General features: G+C 54.7%; 4 protein-coding genes across 4 annotated transcripts; 3 read left to right on the forward strand and 1 right to left on the reverse strand.

Annotated features, from left to right (window-relative positions):
• Window positions 1–1,422: 1,422 nt before the first annotated feature.
• LOC104649870 (interferon lambda-4) lies at window positions 1,423–3,949 on the forward strand. The gene is made up of 5 exons (XM_010330965.3): window positions 1,423–1,844; window positions 2,267–2,338; window positions 2,413–2,556; window positions 2,807–2,881; window positions 3,041–3,949. Exons 1-5 carry the CDS (start codon window positions 1,695–1,697, stop codon window positions 3,137–3,139), a joined length of 540 nt encoding a protein of 179 aa, XP_010329267.2. The 5' UTR covers window positions 1,423–1,694; the 3' UTR covers window positions 3,140–3,949.
• Window positions 3,950–5,197: 1,248 nt separating this feature from the next.
• On the forward strand, window positions 5,198–6,997 carry IFNL3 (interferon lambda 3). Its single transcript, XM_010330964.2, has 6 exons — window positions 5,198–5,382; window positions 5,482–5,663; window positions 5,958–6,035; window positions 6,280–6,429; window positions 6,533–6,616; window positions 6,711–6,997. The coding sequence occupies exons 1-6, from the start codon at window positions 5,373–5,375 to the stop codon at window positions 6,807–6,809; spliced, it is 603 nt and encodes a 200-aa protein (XP_010329266.1). The 5' UTR covers window positions 5,198–5,372; the 3' UTR covers window positions 6,810–6,997.
• A 9,620-nt stretch (window positions 6,998–16,617) lies between these two features.
• SYCN (syncollin) lies at window positions 16,618–17,106 on the forward strand. The gene has a single exon (XM_039466934.2). It carries the CDS (start codon window positions 16,618–16,620, stop codon window positions 17,104–17,106), a length of 489 nt encoding a protein of 162 aa, XP_039322868.2.
• Window positions 17,107–18,275: 1,169 nt separating this feature from the next.
• Window positions 18,276–23,148, reverse strand: NCCRP1 (NCCRP1, F-box associated domain containing). Its single transcript, XM_003943131.4, has 6 exons — window positions 22,811–23,148; window positions 22,017–22,079; window positions 21,879–21,930; window positions 20,878–20,973; window positions 19,661–19,799; window positions 18,276–19,531 (listed from the first exon to the last, which is right to left on the reverse strand). Exons 1-6 carry the CDS (start codon window positions 23,127–23,129, stop codon window positions 19,391–19,393), a joined length of 810 nt encoding a protein of 269 aa, XP_003943180.3. The 5' UTR covers window positions 23,130–23,148; the 3' UTR covers window positions 18,276–19,390.
• Between the last annotated feature and the right edge of the window lie 1,961 nt (window positions 23,149–25,109).

Below are 25,109 nucleotides of genomic sequence, written 5' to 3' on the forward strand. Positions count from 1 at the left end.
GCACTCTAGGAGGCCAAGGTGGGTGGACCACCTGAGGTCAGGAGTTAGACACCAGCCTGATCAACATAGTGAAACTGCATCTCAACTAAAAATATAAAAATTAGCTGGGGGTGGTGGCATATGCCTGTAATCCCAGCTACCTGGGAGGCTGAGGCAGGAGACTCACTTAAACCCGGGAGGCGGAGATTGCAGTGAGCCAAGATGGTGCCACTGCACTCCAGCTTGGGCCACAGAGGGAGACTCAACAAGAGCAAAACTCCATCTAAAAAAAAAAAAAAAAAAAAAAAAAAAAAAAAAAAATCACCCTATAAATAAATAAAAAGCAAAGATGCCTTATCACCCAGCTGTGGAGAGCTGGGAAATGTTAAGGAGTTAGATGTGGGCTGGGGAGGTATGTAAGCATGAGCAGGGAGTAACTCCAGATGCAGGTGCAGATCATAAACACCCCTCTTCACATGATGTATGTTCATGCAATTGTCGAGTGTATTTTCCTCCATGGGGGATGTGGTTAGCATTATTACATGTTAATGATCTAAAGGTAACCATGGGTCACCGTGTCTGGTTTGCCCATTTTTGCCCAGCCTTATTTTCCTCGTGTAATGGGCAAAGGAAGTGGCCTGAACCTTCTGTGGCCTTTCGGGCCATCTGCAGTTCTTTTAGGCAATGCACCTATAAATACAGAGACTAGAAAGGAAAAACGGTTTAAGAAAATAATGAGGCCAGGCGCAGTGGCTCAGGCCTGTAATCCAAGCATTGTGGGAAGCTGAGGAGGGCGGATGGCTGGAGTTCCAGAGTTACGAACAGCCTGGGCAATGGGGCAAAACCAGGTGTCTACAAAAAATGGTGGCAGCACCCACCGGTAGTCCCAGTTACTTTGGGAGACTGAGGTGTGAGGACTGCCTGAACCTGGGAGGTTGAGGCTGCAGTGAGCTGCGACTGTGCCACTACTACAATTCAGGCAACAAAGCAAGACCCTGTCTCTAAAGTGAAATAAAAGCAGTTTTCTCGTTCTCAGCTACACCTGCAGGGCTGCCCTGGTTATATATATATATATATGTATATATGTACATGATGATATGTCTGTGTCAATTACACAGAAGAGGGCCTGATGCACAGTCAACACTATACAAGGGCTGGTTATGGTGGCAGAACAAAGATAAGGACAACCAGGATGAAGCAAAGCAAGAGGAAACAGACAGTAGAAACAGGGACAGAGACGATTTAGAAACCGAGTGTTGGAAGCCAGCCCTCCCTGGCACAGGCCAACCTTGGGTTGAAGTCCTCACACCCGACTGGGATCCCAAAGGCCTGCGGCCAGCAGTGACATTCTGAAAGCTTGCCAGGGACGGGACGGGGAAGCCCAGCGGCAAACTCTTTCTCAGCCCTGCACATAAAAGCCAGTATGGGCCGTCGAAGCTCTGCTGCCCAGGTGGAGACTGCTCTGGACGCCTCCCAGGGAACAGCGGACGGCAACACTTGCCGCAGCTCGAGGCACAGAGGGTGCACTACAGGTAGGAGTGGGGCAGAGGCCGAGGCGAGGAGGGGACCGCCCCAGCCGTTTCTCCCCTGCGTGTGCTGCGCCTTCGCGCTCGGAGCATCGCCTCCCCTTGCGAGCCTGACCCAAGGCGGGGGCTGGACGCGTGGGCCCCTCTCTTTGGCCTCCCTGACGTCCCTGGCCTCCTGCAGGAGCAGAGATGCGGCCAAGTGTCGCGGCCGCGGTGGCCGCGGGGCTGTGGGTCCTGTGCACGGTGGGTGCGGCGGCCCCCCCGCGCTGCCTGCTCTCACACTACCGCTCGCTGGAGCCCCGGACGCTGGCGGCGGCCAAGGCGCTGAGGGACCGCTACGTGAGTGACCGCCCAGCCCCTGCGCCCCCGGGACACTGGCCCCGACGGGTTCCCACACGTCCGTCCCTGTCCCGAGGGGTCGTACATCCTAGAGCCTCTCGTATGTCACAGCCCACAATTCCCAACACCAGATCCCCGCAGGCCCCGTCGGCAGCGCGAACGCAGGCTCAGGGTCAGTCACACAGAAGGGCGCCCTGCCCGGCGGACTCGGCTCCAAGTCGGGGCGCAGGGCTTTGCTGGGGGAGCGCGGGGCGCAATCCAGCCCGGGTTCACGCCCTCGGGGAGCTCGTGGTTCAGCGTACGACACGCACAACCGTACGCGGCCAGTGCCCATCCACGTCTAGGAATCCCAGACAGCACAGCGGTTAGGGGCCCTGGCGAGGGGGCCCATTCGGACGCGATACCTGCCGCTTGTCCCGCAGGAGGAAGAGGTGCTGAGCTGGGGGCGGCGCAACTGCTCCTTCCACCCCAGGAGGGATCCTCCGCGGCCGTCGGTGAGGCCCGGGACGGGAGGCGGGGGAGGCACGGCCCGATCGCGGCCCCCTCTAACGCCCGCGCGTCCCCGCAGTCCTGCGCGTGGCTCCGACACGTGGCCCGAGGCATCGCGGACGCCCAGGCGGTGCTCAGCCGCCTGCACCGCCCGGAGCTGCTCCCTGGCGCCGGCCGGATCCTGGAGCTGCTGGCGGCCGCGGGGAGGGACGTGGCGGCCTGTGTGAGTGACCGCCGCGCCCCGCCGCCCCTCGCCCCTGCCGGCTTCCCTGTGTCCTCAGGCGGACGGCGAGCCCAGCGCTTTGCGAGTCTGTCCCGCTTAGCGGAGAAACCCGGGTCCAGACCCGGGTCGGGTCCTCTGGGTGTCCACGAAGCCGGGCTCGGGTCTGCGGCTGGGGGGCCACGGGCAGATGCAGAGGGGGTGGGGGGCTCCGTCCTTCGCCTTCTCCATTTGCCCCGTGTGCCCCCTCCAGCTCGAGCTGGTCCGGCCGGGCTCCTCCAGGAAGGTCCCCGCGGCCCCGAGGAGGCGTCGCAAGCCGCAGAGAGCTGTGAGTGCAGCCGGCGGGACACGCTTGCCCTGCAGGGAGGAGCGGGCGAGGCGGACAAGGCCGGGACTGAGCAGGGCTGGGAGCGGCGGGACTGGAGGGGTCTCCTCGGGAGGGAAGAGCCTGGCTCAGCCCCGCTGCGCTCCGCCCCCCGGGCTCCAGGTCTCGCCTCGGTGCCGCGAAGCCCGCGTGGTCTTCAACCTCCTGCGCCTGCTCACGTGGGAGCTCCGGCTGGCGGCGCGCTCGGGGCCTTGCCTCTGACCCCGCCCCTTCCGCCAGCTCCGAAACCTCCACGCCATTGGCTGCCGAAAGTGGCCCCTTTCGCCCATTGGCCCGACCAGGTGAGGCTCTCAGCCAATAGGCACTGAGGCACAGGAACTTCTCTGCAGCCTTGGGCCTGACTTGGATCCTCTGTCTCGGACACGAGAGGCGTGGGTCCTTCCTCCAGGGAACAGAGCGCCGTTCCCCAGGAAGCAGCGATGTTTCCTCGGGGTGCATTGTGCGATCCTCCAAGGGCTGCTGTAGCAGGAAGAGACTTGTGCTCTAGAAACTGTGGTTGACTCCAGGCACGGCACCAGTTCCTCCTTGTGTGGTTACCAGGACACCGCCAAACCCGGGGCCCAACCCTGGATTTGTAGCCCCACAGCCAGCTTTGGGATTCTGTGAATCTGTGACTCTTGGATCCAGCATCTGGGGAGTAGCATTCCCTGAGGAATTTGGTAGTGAAATCCAAGAGTCCTTACTTGACCGTAGTTCTTTAGATTCCCTGACCTCTGTTGTTTGTATTTGTGAAATTCCTGTGTATTTGCTGTTCCGTCTCCTGGTTTATTAAAGTTATTAAAGAGTGTTTTGATTGCATTGGTTGTTTTCCGTAGGATGGTTCTGAGGTGCACCTTACAGCAAAAATAGAGGCTGAGCCAGGGACTCAGGTGGCCTGAGTTTCAGTTCTCACCTGCCAGTTAATTACAGTGCACGACAGGACAAATTGCTTTCTGAGCCCGTGTTTCCTCACCTGTAGGATGGGTTAGTGTACTTGCCTTGTGGAGGAGTAGTGTACGTTGAGATCACGTTTTAAACTCTCCAGCTGAGGTCCTGGTATGGTCTTAATGAGTGGGTCCCATTAAATCATCACTCACATAAACACACAAACAGTTGTGTTTTTAATTTTTTCTCCAAATCTGTGCATCAGCAATCTGTGTTGCTGAATGCACGGCTCCTTGCCAAGGTCACACAGCTAGTGAGGGTCAGAACTAGATTTGAACCCTAGACCCTTCAGCTCCAGGACTCATGCTCTTCATCACTGCCTGAAGTTCCCTAAGAAGAACAGCACCCGCGTGGTGTCCGAGTCCTTGGTCACATCTCAGTTCTTGAGCAGAGCCTCATATTCCTGAGTCCTTACTTGCCTGGGCCATTAAGAAATGTTGGCCTCTGGGCATGGTGGATCACACCTGCAATCCCAGCGATTTGGGAGGCCGAGGCAGAGAGATCAGTTGATGTCAGGAGTTTCAGACCAGCATGGTCCAATATGGTGAAATACTGTCTCTACTAAAAATATATAATTTAGCTGGTAATGGTGGCATGTGCCTGTTATGCCTGCTACTTGGGAGGCTGAGGCAAGAGAATTGCTTACACCCAGGAGACGGCGGTTGCACTGAGTCACTGCACTGCAGCCCAGGTGACCGAATGAGACCCTGTCTCAAAATATGTATATATTGGCCAGGAGTAGTGGCTCAGGCCTATATTCCCAGCACTTTATAGGCTGGATGAGGAGGATTGCTTGAGCCCAGGAGTTTGAGGCTGCAGTGAGCTATGATCATGCCATTACACTCTGGTGACAGGGTAAGACTCTATCTTAAACAACAACAAACCCAGAGCAGGCAGAATCCTCTTGGCAATACACTTTCCTGTAGGTCAGGCGTCCCCAAACTTTTTACACAGGGGGCCAGTTCACTGTCCCTCAGACCGTTGGAGGGCCACCACATACTGTGCTCCTCTCACTGACCACCAATGAAAGAGGTGCCCCTTCCTGAAGTGCGGCGGGGGGCCGGATAAATGGCCTCCGGGGCCCGCATGTGGCCCGGTCCGTGGGCCCGGGCCGTAGTTTGGGGACGCCTGCTGTAGGTGATCCCTGAGTCTGCATCAGTTTCTCTTTCCCCCAGCTGCTCACCTGGCTCACCGGCCCCGCCCTGCCCTGGGCTTTCCCAGCCTGGAGCTCCCCTGGTGGCCGGTTTCTTACCTAAAGGCTGTGTTTTCACTTTTCCTACATCAGCTGGGGCTGCCCTTCTGTCCGGGATAAAAGCTGCCCCATGGAGCTCAGGCAGCAATCACATCCCAGACAGAGCTCAAAATTGACAGAAAGAGTCGAGGCCGGGACACAGGCTGAGATCTGGAAGAGGAGACTGAAAAGAACAGAGACTCCAAACAAGACCCAGAGAGACCCCGGGTGACAGCCTCAGAGTGGGGTCCTTCTGCTGACGAAGACCAGAGATCAGAAATGAAACGAGGTGAGCCCACATCTCTGTCTGAGACGCTGAGCTCCTGCAGCTCTGCCCTCAGGGGGCAGCCGCTCCATCCCCTCAGCTCCCTTTCTTTCTGTGACACAGGCATGAGCAGGGGCTGCATGGCAGTGCTGGTGCTGATGGCCACAGTGCTGACTGTCACTGGAGCAGTTCCTGTCACCAGGCCCCCCAGGGCCCTCCCGGATGCAAGGGGCTGCCACATAGCCCAGTTCAAGTCTCTGTCCCCACAGGAGCTGCAAGCCTTTAAGAGAGCCAAAGATGCCTTAGTGAGTCTCCCCCTGCCCTCCTGCCTCCGGCTAGCCTCCACCCCCAACTCCAAGGATCACCATGCTTTCCCTCTCAGCTTCCTTCACTGGGGTAGCCTCTTCCTTTCCTACAGTGGGCTATCTCATGCTCCTACTGCAGGGGGCTAATTCATGTTTCCTGGCCGTGCAGGGTCCTCTACCGTCCTCCCAGCAGTTCACCTCCCCTATCCTGTTGTCAGCCCTCCTGCCAATCCCCCCAGGGTGGTCTAACCTCCACCTCTCTTGCTGGGGCTAACCTGTGCCTTTGCTGTCTAGGAAGAGTCGCTTCTGCTGAAGGACTGCAGGTGCCGCTCCCGCCTCTTCCCCAGGACCTGGGACCTGAGGCAGCTGCAGGTGAGAGGGGGAGTCAGGCCACCCACACCCTCACAGCCCCGCTCCCCAGGCTCTGCTCTCCCCTTCCCCTTCTCCTTCTCCCTTGTCCCTCTCTCCTCTCCCCACATCTGCTCCCCCTCCCCTCTGCTCCCACCTGACCCCACTGGCTGTGCCCTCTCCCCTGTGCCTGTCACCTTCACTGGTTCCTCTCTGTTCTCTCCCCCCGACCTGTTCCCCTCACCTGCTCTTTCTCACCTCTTCTCAGGTGAGGGAGCGCCCCGTGGCCTTGGAGGCTGAGCTGGCCCTGACGCTGGAGGTTCTGGAGGCCACCGCTGACAATGACATGGCCCTGGGTGACGTCCTGGACCGGCCCCTTCACACCCTGCACCACGTCCTCTCCCAGCTCCGGGCCTGTGTGAGTACCTGGGTCCCGGGCACCCAGGTCTGTGGGTTCTGAGCAGCCGCTTCCCCTGTCCTGGCCCAGCTCTGCCTCACACACCACCCTCCTCTGCACACAGGTCCAGCCTCAGCCCACGGCAGGGCCCAGGCCCTGGGGTCGCCTCCACCACTGGCTGCACCGGCTCCAGGAGGCCCCAAAAAAGGTGAGTGACCCAGAAGGGGAGGGACCGGGGTCTGGGGAGCCACTGGGAGCCGAGATCCTGGACAGCCCCTGACCCATCCCCTCCTCCCCTGCAGGAGTCCTCTGGCTGCCTGGAGGCCTCTGTCACCTTCAACCTCTTCCGCCTCCTCACGCGGGACCTGAAATGCGTCGCCAGCGGGGACCTGTGTGCCTGACCTTCCCACCTCCCTGCCACCCATCATGCAATCTGAGATTTTATTTATACATCAACCACTTGTCTTAATTTATTGCCACCCAATCGCTATTTATGTATTTGTGTATGTAAACCCAACTCACCTCCGGGAAAATGTTTATTTTTCTACTTTTTACAAGGCTTGTTGAAATAAAGAGTGAGGAAAAGACACGGATGACGCGGGCCCGCGTGTGCATTGCTGTGCGTTTCCTTTGCGTCGCTGCCGTAACAAATCACCCCAAAGGCGGCATCTTCCAAAGACACAGTTGATGAGCTGGGGGTCTGATGTCAGAGGCTCGCTGGCCCCGGCGGTTTCCCTCTTGTGGGGCTCACAGGCTGGAATCCAAGCGTTGCGGCTGGGTTCTTAATGGGGGCTCTGGGAAAAAGCTTGTTTCAGTGTCGCTCACATTGTTGGCAGATCACGGTTCGTCGCTGCTGTAGGACGGAGGTTCCTGCCCTCCTTCTGACTGTGGGTCCATCCTGAGCTGGCTCTGCTGAAAGAGACCTCCACTCCTCTCGCTGGGCTAACCTCCGCCCTCCCTGCAGTGGGCTATCTCCTGCTCCTACTGCAGGGGCTGATTGGTGTCCTCCTGCAGCGGAGGGTCCTCTCACATCCTCTCGGAAGTTAACTTCCCCTATCCTGTTGTCAGTCATCTTCTAATCCCACTGGGGTGGTCTAACCTCCATCCCTTCTGCTGCGGGCTCACCTGTGCCCTTGCTCTCTAGGAAGAGTTGCTGATGGACCGCAGGTGCCACTCCTGCCTCTTCCCCAGGACCTGAGATCAGAGGCAAAACACAGAATGTATCCTATTCCCCGTGACAGTGGAGGACAGAATGATTTCACTCCCTGACAACTCACTGCTCTTCACCACCCATGCTTCTCCCGCTCTCCACGGTCCCTGCCCATCGGACCCTCCGTCTCAGAGCCAGCAACACTGCCCCAAACCTTCTCATGCTTGGAACCTCTCTGACCTCTCCTGCCACGCTGCTCTTGTGCTTCCAGCCAGAGAACGTCTTCTATGTTTCAGGGCTCGGATGATGAGACTGGCATCCAGGAAGATTTCCCCAGTGACAGTCCACATGTCATAATCACATCTGCAGAGCTCCTTTGCCGAGTGACCTAAGATACACACCGGGTCCAGGGATGAGGTGCTGGGCACCTTTGGGGTGGCATCTCTGGCTTCCTACAGTGTGTGTGTGATTGTGTTTCCGATTGTGTGTCATTGTAGTTGTGGGATTGTGTGTGTGTCCTCTCCACCTCAGCATGTGTGAGGGGTCATTTAGAATGCATTGTGCTAGGCCGGGTGCAGTGGCTCACGCCTGTAATCCCGGCACTTTGGGAGGCCAAGGTGGGTGGATCACCTGAGGTCAGGAGTTTGGACCAGCCTGGCCAACATGGTGAAACTCGGTGTCTACTAAAAATACAAAGTTAGCCGGGCATAGTGGTTTATCCCTATAATTCCAGCTACTCGGGAGGTTGAGGCAGGAGAAATGCTTGAACCTGGGAGGTGGAGGTTGCAGTGAGCTGAGATTGCGCCACTGCACTCCAGCCTGGGCAACAAGAGTGAAACAAACTGTGTCTCAATAAAAAAAAATTAGCCAGGTATGATGGGGCACACCTGTAATTTCAGCTGCTCAGGAGGCTTAGGCAGGAGAATCACTTGAACCTTTGAACCTAGGAGGTGAAGATTGCAGTGAGGTGAGATCACACCACTGCACTACAGTCTGGGTGACTAAGTGAGACTGTCTCAAAAAAAAAAAATAATAATAATCAAAACCATCATTCATGTCACTAAACACACTGAGCCATTTCCATGTGCCTGAAATAACCTCAGCCCACTATACTTTTTGCTTATGTAAGCCACACAACAATCCCACAAAAAAGTGTAAAGCCTTAAATACAAATGTGGGAAAAGGAAAGAGGCTGAAAATAAGCCAGCAAACCATCTAGTTTAAATGCGTGGAAAAGAACAGCACACAAACTCAAAGAAATGGGCCATGAGCAGTGGCTCACCCTGTAATCCCAGCACTCTGGGTGGCCAAGGCAGGCGGATCATCTGAGTTCAGGGGTTCGAGACCAGCCTGGCCAACAAGGTGAAACCCCGTCTCTACTTAAAATAGAAAAAATTAGCCAGGCATGGTGGTGGACGCCTGTAATTCCAGCCACTTGGGAGACTGAAGCAGGAGAATCTCTTGAAGCCGGGAGGTTGCAGTGAGCTGAGATCGTGCCATTGTATTCCAGCCTGGGCAACAAGAGTGAAACTGCATCTCAAAACAAAAACACACACACACAAAAAAAAAAAAAAAAAGAAAGAAAAAAAGAAAGAAAGAAAAAAATAAGGGAGTTTCTGAGCCTACTCTGGCTCGGAGACTGCCTGATAAAAAATAGTAACAGTTTAAAAAATAAGAGAGAGAGAGTGTGTGTATCAATGACCAGTATTAAGCAATAAGAAACAGTAAACCTCTCTACAAATCTCAAAACTCCAAGAACCTGTAAGCAGTTTTTGTGTTTGTATTGTGTCCACTTCACACTTGAGGAAAACTAAAGCTTAGAGAGGTTGAGTAACTTGCTGAAGCCCACACAGCACGTTACAGGCAGAGACAGGATTTGAACCTGGGGTAGGGGGGGTCCTAGACCCGCTCAATCTCTGGGCTATGGCACCACCTCCCGAGCGTTTCTGGGCTCCCCCTTCCCGGGCTCTGTGACCGGCGAAACCCCACCTCCTAGCCGGGCTTGACTTAGGGTTTTCACCGTCCACCCGCAGGGGCTCCTGGACTAACGCTATTGCAGCCCTTGAGTTTCAGATCCAGCTTTCCTCACCTGCTTCCTTCTGAATTTCATCTGGGTTTCCATCTCCACCGCTTCCCTGAGTTCCCCTGGCCTGGCTTCCCTCTGTCTTTTTGCCACCTCCTCCTGGTGGCAGGTTCCAAATTTGGGCTGTATTCTTGCATTATCTGTCTCAGCTGAGGCTGTCAGTTTGCAGCGAGCCTCTCTACTCAAACAATGACCCTCAGCAGCCTAGCATCCTCTGGGAATTTGTAGGACATTCAGACCTAAACCCAGCCAGGTGCAGCGGTTCATGCCTATAATCCCAGCACTTTGGGAGGCTGAGGCCGGTGGATCACTTCAGATCAAGAGTTGGGGACTAGCCTGGCCAATATGGTGAAACCCTGTCTCTACTAAAAATACAAAAATTAGCCGGGAGTACTGGCACATGCCTGTAATCCCAGCCACTCAGGAGGTTTAGGCAGGAGAATGTCTTGAACCTGGGAGGTGCAAATTGTAGTGAGCTGAGATTGCGCTAGTGGACTCCAGCAGCCTGGGTGACGGTGAGACTTTGTCTCAAAAAAACAAAAAACAAAAAACAAAAAACAAAACCTCAGAACCTCAACCCAATCCCAAGCTTGTTAAAGCAGAATCTGCAGCTGAAGACCTTTCCCGTCCCACTCTCCCTCTCCCTCTCCCTCTAGGAGGTTGGCAGCCCCTTAAAGATTGAGTAGTTCTGGCCTAGACCAGAAAGGGGACTGTGGAACCCAGGAAACCTTTAACACGAGGCACCTCACCTGCGGCAGCTGTGTCTGAGAAAATGGAGGTCAGCTGTGTCCTGAGGTTAGCTGACGACTGATCTTTTGTTTGAGTTGAGGGAGACTCAAGTTCAGTCTGGGCATTTGGAGTTTTCTAATTGCTAATGACAGTTCTTTTCTGGAATCCTAACATGAAATACACTTTTAAAGGATCTGAACAAATTAAAGTAGCAAAACAGAAAATTCTAGACGTAGGCTGGGCGTGGTGGCTCACGCCTATAATCCGGCACTTTGGGAGGCCAAGGCAGGCCGATCGCTTGAGGTCAGGAGTTCAAGACTAGCCGGTCTCTATTAAAAACACAAAAATGAGCTGAGTGTGGTGGCGCACAGCTGTAATCCCAGCTACTTGGGAGGCTGAGGCAGGAGAATTGCCTGAACCTGCGAGGCAGAGGTTGCACTGAGCCAAGATCGCGCCATTGCACTCCAGCCTGTGTGACAGAGCAAGACTCCATCTCAAAAAAAGAAAATGCTAGATGTAATAAACCATCCATGACACAGGAAGCCTCAGACCAAAGCCCTAGCCTTCAGTTCTCAAACTTGAGTGGGCACTGGAGTCACCAGGAGGGCTTGTGAAAACCCAGAGTGGGGCTGGGGTGGGAGTGAGAATTTAAACTTTAGCAAGTTCTGAGAGGCTGCTGAGGCTGCTGGTCCAGGGAACAGCCTTTGAGAACCACTGTTTCCAAGCCACGCAGTTATGGCTGCTTTGGGATTATACCATCCCTTAAGTATATAATACTGGTTAAATAATCTGGTTGGGTGCAATGGCTCATGCCTGTAACCCCAACACACTGGGAGGCCAAAGTGGAAGGATCGCTTGGGCCTAGGAGTTAGAGGCCAGCCTGGGCAATATATCAAGGCCTCACCTCTAAAAAAATTTTTATGGCCGGGCGTGGTGGCTCACGCCTGTAATCCCAGTACTTTGGAAAGCTGAGGCAGGTGGATCACAAAGTCGGGAGTTTGAGACCAGCCTGACCAACGTGGTGAAACCCCATCTCTACTAAAAATACAAAAATTATTATTATTATTATTTTTGAGATGGAGTTTCGCTCTTGTTACCCAGGCTGAAGTGCAATGGCGCGATCTCGGCTCACCGCAACCTCCGCCTCCTGGGTTCAGGCAATTCTCCTGCCTCAGCCTCCTGAGTAGCTGGGATTACAGCCACGTGCCACCATGCCCAGCTACTTTTTGTATTTTTAGTAGAGATGGGGTTTCACCATGTTGACCAGGATGGTCTCGATCTCTTGACCTCGTGATCCACCCGCCTCGGTCTCCCAAAGTGCTGGGAATACAGGCTTGAGCCACCGCGCCCGGCCAGGCGTCGTGGTGCGCACCTGTAATCCCAGCTACTCAGGAGGCTGAGTCAGGAGAATCACTTGAACCTGGGAGGCAGAGGTTGCCGTGAGCCAAGATCACACCATTGCACTCCAGCCTGTGACAGAGCAAGACTCCGTCTCAAAAAAATTTTTTTAAAAATTAGCTGGGCATGGTGGTGTGTACCTGTAGTCCCAGCTAATCAGGAGGTTGAGGCAGGAAGATTGCTTGAGGCCAGGAGTTTGAGGATACAGTAAGCTATGACCACACCACACCACTCCAACCTGGGCAACAGAGCAAGACCCTGTCTCAAAAAAAAGAAAGAAAATGTCATTCAGTATTTTATGTTTGCAAAATTGTAATGCATTCTGATGACCCAATATGAGCTTACGTGCTCATCTGAATATTTTCCTGTATTTATGCAACACACATCATTTTCATTTAAATTATGTACAACCTATAAAGTTTATTGTTTATGTTCAAGTACCACCCTGATGGAGACAAATACTTTCCTTTTTCTTCTAGTGGCAATTTCACATGTATAGCAATCTAGAAATCTCCTTTTTGATGCTCTGCTGAAAAATGTCCAATCGAGGTTGTAAGATCCGAAGAGGATATATTATTATACTAATCAAAATATCCCAGTGGATATGAAACCAACCAACCAACCAACCTGCCATTCTTCCCACTGCGTTCCTTCGAAATGGCCCTGTTCTAACTCTTTTCACATGGTGTTCAAATTATTGATTTATTTACTGTCTGACATTCTCAAGGGCTCATAGGTTCCTCAAGGGCAGGACAGTCTTCTATTTTTAAAAAAAATTGTGTAATAAGGAGATGTTTGCTTTTCTACTATTTGTCTAGTTTGTGTTAATAAATACTGAGGTAGTTGTTTCTGGGTGAGAGCACTGTGCACATGTGGGCGTGTGTGTATGTGTGTGTGTGATGTGTGCTTATGTGAACATGTCAGATACCTGTGTGTGAGATTTCATATGATACGAGGTGGTTCATGCCTATAACCCTAGCATTTTGGGAGGTTGAGGTGGGAGGATTGCTTAAGGCCAAGAATTTGAGATCATTCTGGCCAACATACCGAGACCCCGTCTTTAGTAAAAAAATAAAATAAAAAAATAAAAAATAAAAAAAAAAAGAGGCTGGGTTGGGTGACTCACACCTGTAATCTCAGCACTTTGGAAGGCTGAGGTGGGTGGATTACCTGAGGTCAGGAGTTTGAGACCAGCCTGGCAAACATGGCAAAACCCAGTCTCTACTAAAAATACAAAAAAAAATTAGCTGAGTGTGGTGGCGGGCACCTGTAATCCCAGCTACTAGGGAGGCTGAGGCTGAGGGAGGTGGAAGTTGTGGTGAGCTGAGATCGAGCCATTGAACTCTACCAGCCTGAGCAACGAGAGTGAAACTCTGGAAAAAAAAAAAAAAAAAGATTTCACAAGTGTGAGATTTGTAGGGTGTAGGGCACGAGTGGAGGAAGACTGAAGGCTTGTCCGTGACAATGGCTGTGTGGTTCCGTTGCGGGACGGGGTGTGTGTAACTGTCTGTTGCTCCAGAGCTGTGCATGTGTCTACCCTGGAATTCACCAGTAAGAATCCAGGACCATCGGTAGCTGGCTTGTGACGCGTGTCCCTACGACCCACCCATGTGTGTGAGGTGGGAATGAAAATGTGGTGCCCATGCCCTGGGTCTCGGTGGGCTCTGTCAGAGGCGGGCTGTGTGCTGGGCCTCGGTGGGTTCCGTGTTCCTTCCTGTGTCTGGGTCTGTCTCCCCGTCAGGGTCTCCCTGGCCATGTCGCTCTCTGTGTCTGAAGCTCATGGCCCTCCAGGGTGGGTGGGTCTCTAGGTGATTCCGATACACCCTCCATTCCTGTGTCTGGGGTGGTGCAGAGCCAAAGGGTGGGTATTCTCTGTTCCTGGGGCCAAGGAGGCTCTCTGGGAAGTTAGCAGCTGGAGATTAGATTTCAAGGGATCACGAAAGAAAAGGAGAAAGGATCCCTGGGCAGGGCCAGGCCAAGGACCAGGGTCTCAGAGCTGTTAGAACAGTCATAACAGCTTCCACGTACTGAGTACCTATTATGTGCTGGACACCGTGCTTTATGCTTTCATGCTTTATGGTTTTGCATTTACACTATTATGTTAATGCAATATTGTATATTAAGTATATTACATATATATGTATATATACATTTTTTTTTTTTTTTTGAGATGGAATCTCTGTCACCCAGGCTGGAGTACAGTGGTGCGATCTCAGCTCACTGCAACCTCAGCCTCCCAGGATCAAGTGATTCTCCTGCCTCAGCCTTCAGAGTAGCTGGGATTATAGGCATGTGCCACCACGCCCAGCTAATTTTTGTATGTTTTTTAGTAGAGACAGGGTTTCACCATGTTGGCCAGGCTGGTCTCGAACTCTTGACCTCAAAAGATCCTCTCGCCTCAGCCTCCCAGAGTGCCAGCATTACAGGCATGAGCCACCGTGCCTGGCCTATATTATACTTATAAAATAACAATTATATGGGCTGAGCGTGGTGGCTCACACCTATAATCTCAGCATTTTGGGAGGCCGAGGCTGGCGGATCACCTGAGGTCAGGAATTCAAGACCAGCCTGATCAACATGGCGAAACCCATCTCTACTAAAAATGCAAGATTAGCCAGTCGTGGTGGTGCATGCCTGTAATCCCAGCTAGTTGGGAGGCTGAAGCAGGAGAATCACTTGAACCCAGGAGGCAGCGGTAGTAGTGAGCTGAGATCGCTCAAAGAAGAAAACAAAACAAAACAAAACAAAACAAAACAAAACAAAAAAAAGAAAAGAAAACACACTTATATGGATTGTTCATAATGTTTTATATCAGTTGTAAATTACCTTATGGAGAGACCTCTTTTTTTTTTTTTTTTTTTTTAGGAACAGGGTTTCCCTCTGTTACTGAGGCTGGAGCACAGTGGTGCAATCACAGCTTAATGCAGCCTTGACCTCCTGGACTCAAATGATCCTCCTGCCTCAGCCTCCCAAGTAACTGGGACTATGGGCATGTGCAATTGTGCCTGGCTCATGAGACCTCATTTTCTATTATCCCATTGAAGGTAGGGGGAAATGGAAGCTCAGAGAGGTAAGTTCATTTTCCCAAGGTTGCTCAGCAAGCAGGTGGCAGAGTCAACATCTGAACCCACTTCCAAGTGTCTCCAGTGTTTGCCTCTTAATAACGGCCCTCCTCTGTCTGGGGTGGAAGCCACAGAGCCTGAGGAGGACCAGCAGGGCGTAGGTCTAGCTGAGTGACCATGGATGACAGCAAACTGGTGGCGTTATGTTGTTGCGATGGTTTGCCTTTATTGAGTCCTATGTGCCAGGCACTGCACATAGGATAATTAGATAATAATAATGATCCACCATGTGCAGTGGCTCATACCTATAATCCCAGCACTGTGGGATGTGGGAGGACTTACTGAGCCCGAGAGTTCAAGATCAGCCTGGGCAACGTGGCGAAACCCCATCTCCACAAAAAATTAGCAGGGTGTGGCGGCACGTGCCTGTGGTGGCATGTTCCCTACTCAGGAGGCTCAAATGATCCACCTGCCTCCGTCTCCAAAAGTGTTGGGATTCCAGGTGTGACCCACCTGTGTGCACTCTATATATTATAGCTTGTAATGCTATGCTGTTTGAAATATTGCAAATATCTCCTCAAGCCTTTGTACATTGTCTTGCAAACGGTTTTTAACGTGTTATGCAAATACTGCTATCTGGTACTTCACAGATTCTGGATTGCCAGCCGTGGTTAGGAAGATTGCCCAGTCTGAGTCTGGTGGGGGTGGGGGGGCTCCTCCCCATCTTCTCTACCTGCCCCCACCCCACCAGGGCCGCTCTCCTTATCTCCAGCTTCTCCTTTCCCAAGGTCCTGCGTCCCAAGGAGGGAGCCTGCCCAGCCAGGAGGCCCCAGCTTCCCCCTCCTGCCTTCCCCTTCCAGACTTTCCTTATTTAGAATAAGGGTTGTTCCATTTCTTTCTTTCCTTTTTTTATTTTCTGGCTCTGTTGCCCAGGCTGGAGTGCAGTGAAACGATCTCGGCTCACTGTAGCCTCGAACTCCTGGACTCAAGCTATCCTCCCACCGCAGCTTTCTGAATAGCTTCGACTATAGGCCACACCACCGTGCTGAGCCAATTTTATTTTTCAGTAGAGATGGGATCTTGCCTAGACTGGACTCAAACTCCTGGGCTCAAGCAATCTACCTGTCTAGGCCTCCCAAAGTGCTGAGATAACAGGTGTGAGCCACCAGCAAGCCCCTTGTCAATTTTTTTTTTTTTTTTTGAGACGGAGTCTCACTCTGTCACCCAGGCTGGAGTGCAGTGGTGCGATCCTGGCTCACTGCAACCTCTGCCTCCCTAGTTCAAGTGATTCTCCTGCCTCAGCATCCTGAGTAGCTAGGATTACAGGCTCGTCCCACCATGCCTGGTTAATTTTTGTATTTTTAGTCGAGATGGGGTTTCCCATGTTGGTCAGGCTGGCCTCGAACTCCTGACCTCGTCATCTATCCTCCTCAGCTTCCCCAAGTGCTGGAATTACAGGCGTGAGCCACTGCACTGGGCCCCCTTGTCAATGTTTAAGAGCTCTTCCCATTTCTTTTAACCTGTGCCACCCTCTGTGTTGCAAATGACTCTTCCTCAAGTCCTGTCTATTGTCTCTCTTTATAATGTTTGTCACCTAACATCTTAAGGTGCTAGGTTGTATACACAGCGTCCACCTTGTCAGCTTCCGACCTAAGTTAGTCAGGTCTCCGGGCTCCAAGGGGAGGGGCGCCCTCCCCCTCCCTCGCTGATTCAAAATCTCGCAGCTTGTACCTTCCCACGGGTCGGGCGCATAAAAGCGCGCGGGGCCGCGGCGGGGCACTGCCACCATGTCCCCGTTGCGCCCGCTGCTGCTGGCCCTGGTCTTGGCCGTCATGCCCTGCGCCCGGGGCGCCTGCCCGGTGCCCGCCGACCTCAAGCACTCGGACGGGACGCGCACGTGCGCCAAGCTCTACGACAAGAGCGACCCCTACTATGAGAACTGCTGCGGGGGCGCCGAGCTGTCGCTGGAGCCGGGCGCCGACCTGCCCTACCTGCCCTCCAACTGGGCCAACACCGCCTCCTCGCTCGTGGTGGCCCCGCGCTGCGAGCTCACCGTGTGGTCTCTGAAAGGCAAGGCGGGCAAGACGCACAAGTTCTCCACCGGCACCTACCCGCGCCTGGAGGAGTACCGCCGGGGCATCTTCGGAGACTGGTCCAACGCTATCTCCGCGCTCTACTGCAGGTGCCCGGCCGCCCACCCCAGGCCCCGGCCCCAGCTCCGCACAACCCCCCCCCACACCCACCACCCAAGCCCTGAGGCTGCTCCGCACCCCTGAGCTCCCCAGTGAGCCTTCATGCTCCCCACTCCCCTAGACCCTCTATACCAGCCTCAGCCCCTAAAACCAGTTCCACAGCCCACCCCCAGACCCAACCCTGGAGGCCCCTCAACCCACCTTGTGCTCACAGACGGGGCACCTAGATCCAGTGGTGACACCTTCCCAAGCCGTCCCCAGCCACTCCTGTCCTCCGGGAACTCCAAGAGCCCCCAGCTCCAAACTTCCAGTCTAGGATCCCTGGTTCCTGAACTTGGAACCTCAGACCCAGATGCCCCAGCCCCCACCCGGCCTCAGGCTTCTGGAACTCCCCAGACCCTGGGTCTCTGAGAGCCCTGGAAGTAATTCTTGATTACATTTCAGGTGCAGCTGATGCTTTGCTGCTCTCTCAGCTGCAGCTTCCACAGAGTGCTAAGCCCCTCACTCGGCCTGTCCCTGGGCTCTGCTCCAGGGCCCCAAGACCCAGAAGGAGGAGCGTTCTGCCTGCCCCCTCCCACCTCCCCTGCAATACAGCCGTTTCCTATAGTTGCTTCATACAGTCTGTCATCTGCTTGTCCCTGGGACCCAAGTCCTCACCAGACTGGGTGGGATGCAGGTGAGAGCAGGGCGGTGGGGCCTGGGTCAGCCCATAACCAGGACAATGCCTTGGATGAGGATATGCCATAGATTCCGACATGGTTTTAGGTGTGTTTAAAGACACGTCCCCACAGAAGGACATATGAGTGAATCACAGGGGCACCTGGACTGATGTTAATGTGAAATGTGCCCCACCCTTTTCGGTAAATAGCCCTTCCTTAGCCAGGCGAGGTGACTCAGGCCTACAATCCTAGCATTTTGGGAGGCTGAGGTAGGTGGATAACTTGAGGTTAGGAGTTCGAGACCAGCCTGGCCAACACGGTGAAACCCCATCTCTACTAAAAATACAAACATTAGCTGGAAATCGCTTGAACCTGGGAAGCAAAGGCTGCAGTGAGCCGAGATCGTGCCGCTGCACTCCAGCCTGGGCAACAGAGCGAGACTCTGTCTCAAAAAAAAAAAAAAAAAAAGCCCTTTCTTGAGCCGTTTCTGGCCTCCCAGAGGCCTCTGGACTCCCTCCATGGTTCCTGCAGGGGACAGCAGGGGGCCTTCTAGGACCCCGCCCAGGGTTAGGACTAGGATCTGCAAGTGATCACTTAGAGGTTGTCAAATACTTTTAATCCCCACATCCCATATTTCCGTTCTGATCGCAGTCTGTGTCCCCACCTCTCCCATGAATGAAGGACTTTGATGGATGCCTGGGTTTGGGGGCTCTGCGGTGGCTGGAGAGGATACGCAAAGGGTCCTTGGAGGAGAGGGTGGGAGGAGAGCTCTGAGAGGACGACAACTGCAGACAGCAGGAGGGAGCTCAGGGAGAGTCTGAGACCTCAGAGATAGGAAGGCCAGGCCATGTGGCTCACGCCTGTAATCCCAACCCTTTGGGAGGCCAAGGAGAGTGGATCACCTGAGGTCAGGAGTTCAAGACCAGCCTGGCCAACATGGTGAAACCCCGTCTCTACTAAAATACAAAAATTAGCCAGGCGTGGTCATATGCACCTGTAATCCCAGCTACTTGAGAGGCTGAGGCAAGAGAATCACTTGAACCTGGGAGGTGGAGGTTGCACTGAGCCGAGATCGTGTTACTGCATTCTAGCCTGGGTGACAGAGCGAGACTCCATCTCAAAAAAAAAAAAAAAAAAAAAAAAGAGAGAGAGAGAGAGAGATGGAGAATAGGTAAGTGGAGATGCTAAAGGGAGATGTGTGACGAGATCAGAGGTCAAGGTCAGAAGGTCCCCGGGGTGTGAAGATAATGGAAGATCAAGGATCAGGGGCGGGTAAATGGGGCAGGAACTGAGTGAAGTGAATGTTCCATTCTCCCTTCAACACACATTCGCTGCCACCCACTCTGTGCACAGTCCTGGGCCGGGTGGTGCTGGCGACACGGCAGTGAGCAATCCATTTCAGTGGAGTTCAGAGCACTCAGCATCCTTGGGCACAGGTGTCTATGCATTCACTCAACAGAGATCTACGGAGCAGCTGCCAGAGCACCTGTCAGGCACTGAATTTACAAGGCGTGGCTCTGCCCTCATGGGGCTCAGCGAGTGCTGGGAAAGGCCAGAGTCCACTGTTCAGTAGTGTGTGAAGCTGTCAATCAAGAGAGAAGCCAGGGGGCCAGGCAGGAATAAGGGGCCTAGGAGGTGGCTAAGGGTTAGGGGTTTCTAAAGGTCAGGGAGGGGTGCCATGGGGTCAGAACAGACGCGGAGCCAGCCAGTCACTCCCGGAGCTGCACAGACACGGAGGAGTCGGTGACCCGTGTCCGCCGCAGCCCACCAGGCTCCCTGTGGTTCTTGGCCTTGTGCAGGAAGTGGATGAAGCGCACGCCAGAACCATAATGACGGAAGACGTGGGACACCTGTGGTGACAGCACCCGGAGTCAGGGAGGAGCCCTTTCTGAGGACCCGAGGACCTGCTCTCCTCCCTCTGTGAGGTCTTGGGAGAAGAACACATGTCTGGGGTGGAGGCCCGGGGCCGGGAGTCTCACCTGGACCCAGCGGCCAGGGGGGCCTCTCCCAGAAGTCCGGGGGGCCACGTGGTGCTGAGCAATGACTGTGCGGCGGTCGGCCGCCAGCAGCCAGACGTGCAGCTCGTAGACGCACGCGTCCAGCCGGCTGTCCTCAAACCTGCAGGCGGGGTCCAGGCCTTCAGCTGCCACTGCAGTCTCAGCTGCCCGGCCCCAGCCCCGGCCCCGGTCCCCATTCAGCACACATGCTGCCACTCACTCTGGGCATAGCCCTGAGCTGGGGGGTGCTGGCAACATAGCAGTGACCAAGACAGCCCCACACCCATCCACATAGGATCCATAGTCCAGTGAGGGAGGCAGGCATGCCACCAAGCATGACAGCCAGGAATGGCCAAGACCGGGATGGGGAGCACGGGCAGAGGGGTCAGGGCCAGGATGGGGAGACCCAGGCAGAGGGGTCAGGGCCTGAACTGGGGACCCAGGCAGAAGAGTTGGGGCTGGAATTGGAGACCCAAGCACAGGGGTTGGGGCTGGAATTGGAGGCACAGAGAGGTTGGGACCGGGACTGGGGGGCACAAGGCACTGGAGCAAATGCACCTGACCCAGCTGAGGGGTTTTCAGAGAACGCTTCCTGGCGGAGCTATGTGGAAGTGACTGCTGAGGAATAAGAAGGAATTTGTCTTGAGAATAGACGGCAACAGGCTTTTAAGAAATAAGGAATAGGCCGAGCAGTGTGGTTCACACCTATAATCCCAGCACTTCGGGAGGTCGAGGTAGGCAGATCACTTGAGATCAGGAGTTCGAGACCAGCCTGGTCAACATGGAGAAACCCCGTCTCTACTAAAAATATAGAAATTAGGTGGGCGTGGTGGCACACACCCAGTTACTTGGAGAGGCTGAGGCAGGAGAATCGCTTGAACCTGGGAGGTGGAGGTTGCAGTGAGCTGAGATTGCACTACTGCACTCCAGCGTGGGTGACAGAGTGAGACTCCATCTCAAAAAAAAAAAAAAAAAAAAAAAAAAGAGAAAGAAAAATAAGGATCAGCTTCAGTCGCTCCCTGGCACATTTCAAAATCGGAAAGACTCAAAGAGAACGGGCCAGGAAGGTAGGCAGGGCAGGAGCCTGCAGCACCAGGAAGGCCTTGATGGGGGCTGAGAACACGGGGAACTGGGGTAAGGCTCGTGCTCTGGGCAACCCTGTGTGATTGGGGGTGAGGCTGCAGGGCAGGGGCACGCACCAGTCCATGACGGTAATGTCCGGCTGCTCGTCATCCAGCAGCTCCTCCCACAGGCCCTCGGCCAGGAGGTCCACGCACTGCTGCTTCACCGTCCAGCTGCAAACGAGGGGCCGGGAGAGGCGGGGTCTGCGATCTGCCAGGGTCCCGGGCATCTCCAGGAAGCAGGAAGCCCTGTCTCAGCACTTTCTTAGGGAGAGCTTGAGTCCCCACATGTGGGGTACACCTTTCAGTCTCAGTCCCCATGGGCCCCTCTGAGGACAATGCATCCTGAACCCCATGCCACAGACGTGGAACCTGAGTCTGAGGATGGAGACGTGCCCGAGGTCAAGTAGCAAACCTGGCAGAGTCAGGATCCCAGCCTTGGCCTGTGTGACGGAGCCACCAAGTCACATCAGCTCATCTGCCCAGGAGCAAGGCTCGTTTCCTGGAGGCCAGGGTGGCCTGGGTGATTCTCCCCTCCCAGGGAAAGAGCCTTAGAATAATTACAACAGTAACAGTCATGGCCAGGCACGGTGGCTCACGCCTGTCACCCCGGCACTTTGGGACGCCATAGGAGGGCAGATCAATTGAGGTCAGGAGTTTGAGACCAGCCTGGCCAACATGGTGAAACCCCATCTCTGCTAAAAATACAAAACTGAGCTGCGCGTGGTGGCTCGCAGCTGTAACCCCAGCTACTCAGGAGGCTGAGGCAGGAGAATTGCTTGAACCCAGGAGTCAGGGTTTGCAGTGAGCTGAGATGGCTCCCCTGCACTCCAGCCTGGGCAACAGAGAGAGACTCCATCTCCAAACCAAAAACCAGTAATAGCTGCTATGGACTGGTGCTAGCCAGACCTGGCCGGGCCCTATGCTGTGTGTTTTACAGGCATTCTCTCTTGTGCTAACGCTGTTTACAGAGCAGGAAATAGAGGCCCAGAGAGGCCAGGTCAGTTTCTCCAGGTCTCACAGTGAGGAAGGACACAGCAGGAAATGGAGCCCAGGCCGCAGCGGTCCTGACGACTCACCTTAAGTTCTGCTGGAGCTTCTCAGTTCTAATGAACCAGCCGCGGAAATTGCCTGCAGGTTGGGGAGCAAAGGGTTAGAACACCCCAACCCTGGAGGACCCGCCTCACCCTCAGCAACCTGGGCCTCCAAACACTTACCCAGAGTCTCCAGGGGTCGCTGGGTGGGACCAGTAGGGGGCGCTGGCTCATAAATGTTGATGCCTGAAACACGCAAGTGAGTGGAGCCTCCGGCCAGCCCCGGCCACCCTCCACGGCCTTACCCCTCCCTACCCGCCGGGCTACACTGGAAGGACAGGAATCTGTGCCAGGTCAGGGCAGCTGGGCAGGGGTAAGGGGGAGGGTGATGCCAGGGGAGTAAGGGGGTTGTGCTGAGATAGAGACAGAGGGACAAAGAGAAGAACCCAGAGGAAGAGACAGGCCAAGAGTTTGAGACCAGCCTAGCCAACATGGCCAAACCCTGTCGCTACTAAAAACACAAAAATTAGCCGGGCGTGGTGGTGCGTGCCCATAGTCCCAGCTACTGAGGAGGCTGAGGCAGGAGAATCGCTTGAACCTGGGAGTTGAAGGCTGCAGTGAGCCGAGATGGCGGCACTGCACTCCAGCCTGGGCGACAGCAAGACTCCAACGAAAACAAAACAAAACAAAACAAAACAAAACAAAAAAAGAGAGAGAGAGAGAGAGACAGAAACGTAGGCAGAGGGGAGAGAAAGACGAGACAGAAAGAGAGGGAGAGGTGTGAGACAGAGGTGAGTGAGAGACAAGACAGACGGGGCAAAACGGAGAGGCGCAATCACAGAAAAGGAGACAGAGGGATGCAGAGAAATGCAGCGACAGAGAGAGACAAAGAGAGAAAGAGACATAGGAAAACAAAGAGGGAAAGAAGAGACAGACGGTCAGTGTGGTGCCTCCCGGCTGCTCGGGGCCGTGCGCACCTTCGGGGTTGGGCGATCGCAGCAGGTTGCGGTAGAGCGGCCTCCGCAGCAGGAGCAGCTTCCAGGTGAGGCGCGGGGGCAGCTCCAGGGTCCCGCTCAGCGGCCCCCACTCCTCCAGCAGCAGCTGCCGTGCGTGGGCCTCGGACGGCTGCTCCGGCTCGGGGAGCTCGGGGGTCTCGGGGGTCTCCGGGGCCGCGGGCGACGGCGGCGACGGCGGCGGTGACGGCGACTGTGGCGAGGGAGGCAGCTCCTGGGGGTTCGCGGGCCCGTCGGCCTCCATCCCGCCGCCGAGCGCGCGTCCCTCGCGCACCTCCTCCATCCCTCGAGGCTGTGCGACTGACCGGGTTAGGCTGGGCTGGGTTAACTAGGAGCGGGAAGGGGCAGGGCACTCTGGCTGGCATTTAAGGGAGGGGCGTGTCGGGGGACGATCTTGTCCCCCAGCCCCTCCTCCCTCAGACCCAGGAGTCCGGGCCCCCAGCCTCCTCCTCCCTCAGACCCAAGAGTCCAGGCCGCCAGCCCCTCCTCCCTCAGACCCAGGAGTCCAGGGCCCAGCCCCCTTCTTAGATCCCCTGACTTCCTGCCCCAATTTTCCCCAGGGCCAGCTGAGGACCCAGCATGGGCCTGGCAGAGCATGTGATGAATGTCCTCACCTGGGACACCCCCTTGGGGCCCTGACATGTTCTGTCCAGAAAACCAAGGTGAGAAGAGCAGAGAGACACCCAAAACCAGAGATGAGGAGCCTCAGAGATGGGGGACCCAGGGAGGCACAAAGATGGCAGCGAGAGGGAAGCAGTGACCCCAGCTGAGTGTTCTGGGGACCTGTACCCCTGCCCGGGACTAGGGCGGGCTGCAGAAGCCTCCTTCATCAGAGGTCATGGGAGGTGGGAGTGAGGGCTAGTGTGCAGGTGGGGACAGGAGGTCAGGTGTGGAGGAAGTGGGATGGCACAGGAACCTGTAGGGCCAGATGCCCACAGCCACTTCCTTTCCTCGGCCACATCCCTCTACCTGGCCCAGGTGAGCTCAGGCGCTGAGCTGATTATCAGTGGCATTCACCACAGTGAGGGCTGGCTTGCTTTTTCTTCCTTCCTTCCTTTCTTTTTCTATTTCTTTCTCTCTCTCTCTTTCTTCTTCTCCTTCCTTCCTTCCTTGTCTCTCTTTCTTTCTTTTGATGGAGTCTCACGCTGTCACCCAGGCTGGAGTGTACTGGCGCGACCTTAGCTCACTGCAACCTCCGTCTCCCCAGGTTCAAGCAATTCTCCCACCTCAGCCTCCCGAGTAGCTGGAATTACAGGCATGCGCCACCATGCCCAGCGAATTTTGTATTTTTAGTAGAAACAGGTTTCACCCTGTTGGTCAGGCTGGTCCCAAACTCCCGACCTCAGCTGATCCACCCACCTGGGCCTCCCAACATGCTGGGATAACAGGTGTGAGCCACCACTCCTGGCCCACAGGGAGCGCTTTCTGTTAAGCGCTCCTAAGTTCATTTCATTCTCCTACAAAGACAAAGTGGGTGCTACTATGATTGGCATTTTATAAGTAAAAGAAAAGTAAGGCCAGGCGCAGTGGCTCACTACCTGCAGATCAGGGAACTGAGGCAAGAGAGGTGAAGTGACTGCCCTGGAAAGTGGGGAATTAACCAGTACCTGGGGGGAAAACCAGGGGAGGTAGCAGATCACGCCACTGCACTCCAGCCTGGGCGAAAGAGTAAGACTCCACCTCAAAAAAAAAGAAAGAAAAAGAAAAATAACAGCAAACGTGTGTGTGCAGCTGCGTGCTGACGGATGGCCTCTGGGATGGGTCTTACCACAACAACAACCCGTGACAAGTGCTATTATTATTCCCATTTTACAGATGAGGAAACAGAGGCCGCCTTCCCAGACCGGGTCCCATACAGTCCCAGATCACACCACATCCTTCCACAGGCACTTCCTGCCCCACCTGCTCAGACACTCAGGGTGGGGGACAGAAGTCACACCCTAGTGATGATGATCATGTAATTGAGGCTGCCCGTGTGCCAGGCATTACAGTAAGTCCATTCGGTGCAAGGGACTTAGGTAATTAATTAGGTAATTAATTCAGTCTCCACATCCACCCTAGGAGGTAGAAATGACTAGGAAGTGGCATAACTAGGAAGTCACACCCATTTTGCAGATGAAGAAACTAGGCACAGAGAGGTTTATCAACTCACCCAAGTCTGCGCAGCTGGTACACAAGTTAGAAACACTCCCAAACAGAATCTTAGAGAACATACACAGGGACACAGATTCAAATTGCCCCCAGGGGCTCGGTCCGTGGCTCA

This window comes from Saimiri boliviensis, chromosome 14 (assembly GCF_048565385.1).
Source record: "Saimiri boliviensis isolate mSaiBol1 chromosome 14, mSaiBol1.pri, whole genome shotgun sequence".
Lineage (NCBI taxonomy): Eukaryota > Metazoa > Chordata > Mammalia > Primates > Cebidae > Saimiri > Saimiri boliviensis.

Excerpts from the sequence above, each read along its gene's own strand:
- SYCN (XM_039466934.2), top strand. The coding sequence starts at position 16,618 with ATGTCCCCGTTGCGCCCGCTGCTGCTGGCCCTGGTCTTGGCCGTCATG.
- NCCRP1 (XM_003943131.4), bottom strand. The coding sequence starts at position 23,129 with ATGGAGGAGGTGCGCGAGGGACGCGCGCTCGGCGGCGGGATGGAGGCC. Across the intron at positions 22,080-22,810 it reads GCGATCGCCCAACCCCGAAG|GCATCAACATTTATGAGCCA; the intron begins GTGCGCACGGCC and ends TGCGTGTTTCAG. Across the intron at positions 19,800-20,877 it reads GACATTACCGTCATGGACTG|GTTTGAGGACAGCCGGCTGG; the intron begins GTGCGTGCCCCT and ends CCCCGCCTGCAG.
- LOC104649870 (XM_010330965.3), top strand. The coding sequence starts at position 1,695 with ATGCGGCCAAGTGTCGCGGCCGCGGTGGCCGCGGGGCTGTGGGTCCTG. Across the intron at positions 1,845-2,266 it reads AGGCGCTGAGGGACCGCTAC|GAGGAAGAGGTGCTGAGCTG; the intron begins GTGAGTGACCGC and ends CTTGTCCCGCAG. Across the intron at positions 2,557-2,806 it reads GGAGGGACGTGGCGGCCTGT|CTCGAGCTGGTCCGGCCGGG; the intron begins GTGAGTGACCGC and ends TGCCCCCTCCAG.
- IFNL3 (XM_010330964.2), top strand. Across the intron at positions 6,430-6,532 it reads TCTCCCAGCTCCGGGCCTGT|GTCCAGCCTCAGCCCACGGC; the intron begins GTGAGTACCTGG and ends CTCTGCACACAG. Across the intron at positions 6,617-6,710 it reads TCCAGGAGGCCCCAAAAAAG|GAGTCCTCTGGCTGCCTGGA; the intron begins GTGAGTGACCCA and ends CCTCCCCTGCAG.